Consider the following 8,379-nt stretch of genomic DNA (forward strand, 5'->3'; position numbering starts at 1 on the left):
TCACATGGTCTCGCACTCGGTGGTGGCAGTGGAGCAGGCCCCGCAGTCACAGCGGACAGCCGCGGGGTAGGTGTAGAAAGGGTCAACTCCCGGGGCACAGTTGGGCAGCTTGACGGTCACCTGCTTGGTCTCGTTGTAGGTACAGACTCGATGGTGGGCTTCGATGTAGGGGGGCTCCAGGATGGGCTTCTGTCGCCACAGGTAGAAAACAGGGAACCGTTAGAACAAAGCATCCTGCTTCATTTTCTTGCTACCATTTCTCACTATCAGGAATCAACTTGTTATTCATTTGTTTTCTTTCACCTCTCTCCTCCTAGTAAAAAGCAAACACCAGCTGATTTTGTTCACTGCCGTATCCCGAGCTCCCAGGAGAGCCCATGGCACACAGTAGGTGCTCAATAAACAGTTAGCAAGTGAGTGATCTTGCTCATTGGAAAGCCTTGTAACCGGTCTCTTCTTTTCTACCGTTACCCCTACAGTATATTTACAATGCACAGCCCCACGTGACTCTTTTAAACTGTAAGTCATATCATATCTCCCCTCTTCCCAAAGCCCCAGTGGTTTCCCAATTCACTCAGTAAAAGCTAAAGCCCTTACAGACACCCGCGAAACCCTGTGTCATCTTCACCGCACCTCCACCCTCTGGTGTGCTTCCAGTGCCCCATCTTGCAGGCCCCGTCACTCTGCTCCGGCCACCATAGTCTCCGACTGTCCTCAAACCCACCAGGGCCAGTCCACTCCAGGGCCTTTGCCCGTGCCGTCCATGCTGCCCGAATGCTCCTCTCCCTTACGATTCACTCCTTCACCACCCCACGGGTTCTGGTCACACGCCACCGGCTCAGGGAAGCCTTTCCTCATCATGATGTTTAAAATGAAACACCCACCTCCACACCTGCCCCTGTCTTCTCCCTCTTGCTGATTCATTTTCCTCCATAGCACTTGCCAGCACCATGTGTCATGTGATGTGTTTCATGGACGTGTTGTGTTTCTCCCACTCTAGAAAGTCAGTTCCACGAGGACAGGGATGTTGCCCTTCTTACTCACGGATGTGCCTCTGCTGCCTAGAGTAGTACCTGGCACCCGGAGGTTCTCAATAACCATTTGTCAAATCAGTGAAAGGAAACAGAGCGAGGCAGATTCCTGGGTGCCCTGTGCACCGTCCCGATAATCAGAGGATTCACTTCCTTCCTTCACCTTTTATAAACCTTGAATTCAAAGTTAATTTTTATAAACAGAGCATGTCGATCAGGAAATCAGCACAAAGTAGAAGGTAAAATCTCAAACCCTGCAGGTGGACCCATCGAGTCCCTGTTCTGCCATTTGCTGAAGACCTAGGAAAATCCACATAACTGCTTGACACCTCGGTTTCCTCATCTGTAAAACGTAATATCTACCTCACAGCGTTACTGTGGAGATAAGTGGGATGATCTGTGTAATTAATGCACAATGCCTCGCACCGAGGAAGTGTTCAGTAAATGTGACCTGTTGTCCTCATCAGAGCAATTATGAGAGTAGGAAGTAACAATAAAATAACTTACAAGCTTTCAAAGGACAGTGCCTTCATGTGTCCTGGGCAAATTAAAAATATATAGGCATAGTGGAGGCCCAGGATGAAATTCTTCGATGACTGTCAGGGAAATAATGGCTTTGCCTTGGACAAGGGCTGTGTAGGAAAGCCAAGTTGAACATCAGCTGCTTTTTCCTACTTCTCAGGTAGCATCGCCCTTCCTCAGTTTGCTTAATGTCATCTTTCCCTCAGGAATCTAGAATCCCGGGCAGGGCTGCCTGATAAAATACAGGACACCCAGTAATATTTGAATTTCAAATGAACAACAAATTCTTTTATTTATCTGACAAAATGGTGTTTATCTGACATTTAAGTTTAATGCATCATGGTTTTGTTTTATTTTGGGTTTGTTTGTTTGTTTGTTGCTTTTGCTAAATCTGGCAACCCTAAACCTAGGCCACGAGCAAAAGCTGTTTTCAGCAACAGTTCAACCTTCAAAGTAAATGCAGGCACTTTCTCATCAGGAACATCCTATTTTCAGATGTCCTCCCCAGTTGAGTTACCAAAAATAAGTGCTTTATATCTCAGAAACCTTCAGATTGCTGGAAAAATAAATCTCATTCTTTGATTTATTTTCTATAAGTAACCTCCCCCTTTTCACAGCACAGTAAAGGCATCAATAAAAGCCAGCTAACGTCATGGAGAATCTTGTTCTCTAATGGGCTTGGTGCTTCCATTTCTCCAGTGCCCCCCGTGGGTCACCACGACCCAATTAAAGACATTCACCAGCGGATAAGAAGAGAAGATGGACTTGAGGGAAATGGTGGTTTGAGACGTGGTCCCAGAAAGAGTTCCAAATAGCCCCCAAATGGACTTTGAGCAGGAGAGGCACCACCAGGCTATGTCCCGAATATGAGAATGTGTCAGAGTTCCCTAAGTACGTGTGATGTCAAGTCACAGTCACAGTATCCTTAGCAACTAAATATTCATTTGGCTACTAGGCCTCAAGCTCCTGCATGATGCAAAAATAAAGCTAATTTGGTGGAATAGTTTCATTTATTTTGGAGGTTTCATCACCATAACCCAGTTCCACTCATGGGCCATAATTTATCTAAGGGACAGCAGATTGCTCTCTGAGTCCCTGTACAGAAGGATAGTTTTCCTTATGGCAGTGTCCCCTCATGGTGCTCAAGGGCTTCTAAGTTGGCACAGATTAAGCTAGAAAATAAACACCATAGCTCCAGGTAGAGGTCAATCCCATATAATTCAACAGGTATTTAGGAATGCCTCGTTCATGCATGACTTTGACAAGAGCTGTAAAAGGTGCAAGAATTCATCTCTGCCCTCAAAAAACTTAAAATCTAGAGTTGCATGGTGAGCAAAGAAGGAAGACACAAGGTAGGGTAGAGTCATGGGAGAACCAAGGAGTCAGAAAACCCTCAGGAAAGGAATGGGCTCTGGAGACAGGCATCAAAGAAGAAATTTGATAATGACAGATGGAAATGAGAAAGGATACAAAAAGAACCAAAAGTGAGATCTCACGAAGGGTGTATAATAAAACCTTTAAAATCAATCTGACAAAGCCAGAGCTCAGAACATGTGTAGTCGCTGGGGAAACAGGCAGACCTCATATTGCTAAGGACCTTGAAAGCTGGGTATTGAATTTGCAGTAGTGGATGGTCGTTAAAGGTTTTTAAGCCGGGTGACAAGATCAGAGCTGGTACTTCATTATAACCAATTCAGACCTGGGTGAAGAGCCAGCAGTCATTCTATGTTGTGATTTGATGGGGTGCTAAGTGGCCCTCTTTCTTCTCACCCAGAAAACACAACCTCATCACAGCCCTATAGGGTTCTAACTTTGGGATTTTTATCCCCACTTTAAATGCAATGCCTCTGAAAAGGCTGAATATAATTCAATATAAAGGGTCTTAATGGCTCTGCCAGTGATAATCCCTGAGGCCTCCAGGAATTTTGGTGGGGGGGACAGAGGGCAGGGCTGTGGGAGAGGCACTGAAGGAGGGGCTGAGGACCCCCTCACCTGCTACACAGCTCAGGGCCTCTCTCGGCTGGCTTTCCCACAGCTGGGAGAACACAGGGAGGGGTTGGTGACATGCTTGAACCAAGAATTTGGTCCCACCTCTGCACTGCGGGAATAAACATGACTGCAGTCACTCACCCCTCGAATTCCTCCATCTCATCTGTAAAGTGGGTAGAATAATAGCATATCTTAACCTCCCAGAGATGATTCCCAAATACACAGATACCATGCAAGTGAAATTATCAAATTTATCAATGCATTGTTAGAGGGGCAAGATCAGGTTTCTTTCAGATTTTTTGGAGCATGCCAAAAAATTTTTATTTAAAAAATAATCCACAGGAAAAGACAGATGCCCCAGCTTTATCTCATTCATCAAAAAAGTGAATGCTTAGGGATCAGGCCAAGTGGCCAGCCCTGAAGGCATCGCCACCAGGACCTGTCTTGGGACTCACCTCCCAAGTTTCACAGCGGCCCCAGCAGGCGTCAGTGGTGATCCGAAGGCCTCTGCAGCCCGGCTTCTTGGCCAGGAAAGTAAACTCCCTCACGGCACAGCCCACGAAGGTGCGCAGGTTCCCGCTGGAGGAGCTGAGCACACAGCAGCCGCCAGCCAGGAGGAGGAGGGCCAGGGGGCCGAGGAACAGGTATGCCAGCTTCATGCTGTTCCTCCGGAGAGGGAAAGGAAGGAGAGTTTATTAGCAGATCCAGCTGCCCTCCAAGGGGCAGCCAACAAGGTTGCTGCCAAAGGGGCCTTGCTCTTAATATTTCAGAAGAAGTAAGCCAAGAAATTGCAGGTGCCCACAAACTGCAACACAGGTGCCCAAAATTTCCTCCAACTGACTCCTCTATGGATTCCATGGACCCCCTGTGCTCACTGGACACCCAACCCTCCAAGGGCATCCTCGGGCTTTTCTTTATTGTGGCCCAGCTGCTGGACTTGACTTGGTTGTTGAAAAAATCTTGTTCCAATGGTCTCTTCAAAATGAACACAAAATATGAGTCACATCAAAAGTAATGCTTATCCTAACATAATATCTGAGTACAAACAAATTAATTTTATTCGGATCCACTGTATTTAGTGCCATGTTACATGTTTGCTCAAAATGATATTTTCAGTGTCGTGGATGGGGAATCAAGGTGGGGAGGTAGATTAATAATATTTATATGCTATTCTGTATTGTTATTAACCCAATACTCCACAAAGCATAGATATGCACGAGATATTGTGAAACCTGGCACCCGACTTGGTGGCCATCTATAAAAACGTGTCCTACTCACTCCCAAATGCCTCTGCTCTGTGCTTCTGCTGTAATGGCAGCTAGTTGTGGTTCACTTTAAATCCAGATGCTGGAAAGCATCAGAGGTGTTTGAAATATAATCCCAATCTACTGTAAAGTCTGCCCTCTCTGGGTCCTGGTCATCTCCTGTACTCTTTCAGGAGCCAGAATCACTACCTTCATGCTCGACTCACTAGGCATAACATACCTGGATGTTAAAGTGAGCGTGGACATTGTGTTTATGGAATACCCCCAATTCATTATTGCTTAAAACAGGCTGCAAAGTTATTTATTTCTGAATCTGATCTCCCAGCTTCTACTTCTTTTTTTATTTTTTTAATATGTCTTTATTGATTTCAGAGAGAGGAAGGGAGAGGAAGAGAGAGAGATAGAACCATCAATGATGAGAGAGAATCATTGATCGACTGCCTCCTGCATGCCCCCTATTGGGGATCAATCCTGCAACCCGGGCATGTGCCCTGACCAGGAATCGAACCGCCAACTCCTGGATCCTAGATTGATGATCAACCACTGAGCCATGCTGGCCAGGCCCAGCTCCCACTTCTGATCTGTCACCTTACCAGGGCTCTTTGACTTCACCTCAGGAGGAACAAGGTTACAAATACGAAGATACACTCACCTGATCTTGCTGGAGCTAACTCTTCTCTTAGAGCTGACACTTGCCCCCAAGACCTCAGCAAGTCACAATGAGTGGTAGAAGTTCGCTCTGGGTAAATGTGTCTACCCTCTGTGACTGGGCTGCCTGACTGCTCAAATATATAGGAAAGGTGTTGTCAGTCAAAACAAAAGAGAGGCAGATCCTTACAGGAACCACTAAACACATCAAAGACCTGAGATATAAAGCAGGTCTCTATTTTCCAAAACTGATTAACTTAAAGGGTGTTGTTTTGTTTCTTAGCATCACCTACTGAAACAGAAAGTTACCTTGGTGGGTGACATAATCCCAGGGAAGCAGTCAAAGGCAGTTCACCTAGCTCTCAGGAGAACAAATGCACTGGGGCAAGATGGATTAAGTTTTCCTTCGTGGCGACCACAGCTTTCCTTCGAAACAAGAGTCAGTCACTAGGAGCTCCTGGCAAACTCTTTCCCTCGACTCACAGCACCTTTCAATACATTGAAAAATAACAAGACGATAATTCTTCCTGGAAAGAACACGGGATCAGGAACTGAAAGGATGGATATCACAGAGAGAGAGTCATCTTGAAAGTCTTAAAATTAGTCAAGGATTAGCTAATATTAATAGCACTTGAAAATGAATTGTATAGGGAAAAAATACCGAGACGTTCAAAGTGATTTATCTTCCAGCATGGAAATTAACGATGACATTTCATGTCTTCTGCATCGTTTTCAGCATTTTTCACATTTTCTACATTGAGCAGACTTTCATAATAGAAAGTCAATGAATATTGATACTTTAAAAATGAAAATAATATATATATAACCCATGGACACAGACAACACTGAGGTGAAGGCCTGGGTGGGGAGTGGGTAAGGGGTGGAAGGGGTTAATGAGGGGAAAAGGGGGACATCTGTAATATTTTCAACAATAAAGATAAATTAAAATAAAATAATAAAATAAATAAAATACTTCACAGAGGATACGAGCATTCTAAAAAAAATTAAAATAAACCAATAAGTATACATTTGTACTACATGTAATGATATGATTTTTGGTTCTTAGAAGTCTAAACTAAGAATGAAATAATGTTCTCTATGAGTATGGGACACAGTTTGTATTCCAATCTGCAAGAGCAGCATACAAATGGATTGAAAACCTCATGGCCATAGCTTTAGTCTGCGTGCTCTAAAAAATAAATGAAGCAGACATCATCCTTGACCTTTGGAGTTTACATATCATTGCAAATAATGACATAGCCAGAGACATTTAAGATGCACATAATGATACTAAATAAAGAAGTTAAAATATTCACATTTTCTGGAAAGAAAAAAAAAGGGGGAAAAAAGATGTTCTTTAAATAAACATGCTACTCACTAAAGGTGATTTTTTCAAGACATAACAACCCTCAGTGAATCCATCACTGCATCATCAATATACCATTTCTGGAGTCAGACTATTATATGCACTTTATAGAAAATTGAGCTAGGCTTGGAATAAAGGACTCCCTCCAGCCCTTCGGCCTGTGAGGAGCACAGGCAGACCTGGGGTGCGCTGGGACCAGACTGCGTACCTGGTGCGATCTCCCCAACCTGCTGGGCCAGGAGCCGGCCGATGGGCAGTGCGCTACCACCCTGAGCTGGGATTCTGGAGAAAACTGCTCAGCCCTTTCAGATTAGACCTGAAGCATCGGACTTGTGTCTGCAACGTCACAAGGTTACAAAGGTAACAAAAGGAGGCCAAGAGAACCTCTCTTCTACAATCCCCAGCTTCCTTATAATGCAGTTAGGAATCGTGCCTCCCGCCCATGGGCATTAACCTGATACTAACGACAATGTACAGTCACTGAGCGCCTGCTGTGTACCAGGCTCCATGGAAACGGCTGTGCTCTTACGTATGTTCTCTAAATCTTACAGCAATTCTGTAAATCAGTGATTATTTTTCCTTCTTCCATTGGGAAAAATGGAGGCTCAGTTATTTTGTAATCTGCCCTGGGACACTGGGAATGGCAGACAGATGCGTTTCATCCCTACGACCCACTGCAGGCGACTGAAAGGTGCTGCCTGGAGCACTGTGTTAGAAAGGCCTCCGAATCCATTCGCAGTGAGCAGGGCAGTGCCCATCCGCCTCCTCGCGGGCGTAGAAAATGGGAATGGGCCTGGATGCCCATCCTCACACTGTGCCTCACCACCGGCCCTCTACGGGCAGAGCGAGGCTGCTGTGGAGTCAAAGGCGACCTGAGGCCCTGAGACCCATAGACTGTCCTGGCGCCAGAGTCTGTGCATCTCCCACTTTCCCTTCCCTCTCCATTGGCGTTCCTGCCATTCAAGTCACTCCCTTGAGGTAACAAACACGGGTGTGGGCAATGTCTCCAGGCACAGGCCCTGGACAATCTTCTCCACTCTTGTTCCATTATCATCTCCGTATAGATTCATTGTCACTTTGGAAGAATCACAAGATACAGGTTCACTAGGACTCAGGGCGGGAAGAAGGCGCAGGGGTGAGCAACCGTCCTGAGGTCTGCAGGAGCACGACCACAACGGAGGAATGAGCTCAGTGCCAGTGCCTCAAAGAGATCACGGGCAGCTGAAGCCCAATTCAGGGAGGGGGCCCCAGCGGGGAAGGCCTGGCAGTGTGCACTGTGTGCAGGGGATGGAGACACGGCCGGGGTCTGGAAGTCTCCCTGGCTCGGCCAGGCTGATTCTCAGTGGCACAGGTGCCTTTGCGACTGCCTTGAAAAAGTCACTTCTCTTGGCCTCCGTTTCCTCATCTGTAACATGGTGGATTAGACCGTGTGATCACAAGGCCCCTTCCTAACACCACAATGTAAAGGTTTGCAAACTATTTTATGACCATCACAAGCTAAGGGAAAGTCAGATGGAGAATCCGAAGGTTCATATTAACAATAAAGCCGCCCTGATTT

The 8,379-nt window shown here is 45.8% G+C and overlaps 1 protein-coding gene across 1 annotated transcript; it reads right to left on the reverse strand.

Annotated features, from left to right (window-relative positions):
- Positions 1–4,201, reverse strand: GPHB5 (glycoprotein hormone subunit beta 5; the record flags this gene model as incomplete). Its single annotated transcript, XM_081127200.1, has 2 exons — positions 1–189; positions 3,998–4,201. The coding sequence occupies 2 exons, from the start codon at positions 4,199–4,201 to the stop codon at positions 1–3; spliced, it is 393 nt and encodes a 130-aa protein (XP_080983326.1).
- Positions 4,202–8,379: the final 4,178 nt, after the last annotated feature.

This window comes from Miniopterus schreibersii, assembly GCF_964146895.1.
Source record: "Miniopterus schreibersii genome assembly, chromosome: 1".
Classification (NCBI taxonomy): domain Eukaryota; kingdom Metazoa; phylum Chordata; class Mammalia; order Chiroptera; family Miniopteridae; genus Miniopterus; species Miniopterus schreibersii.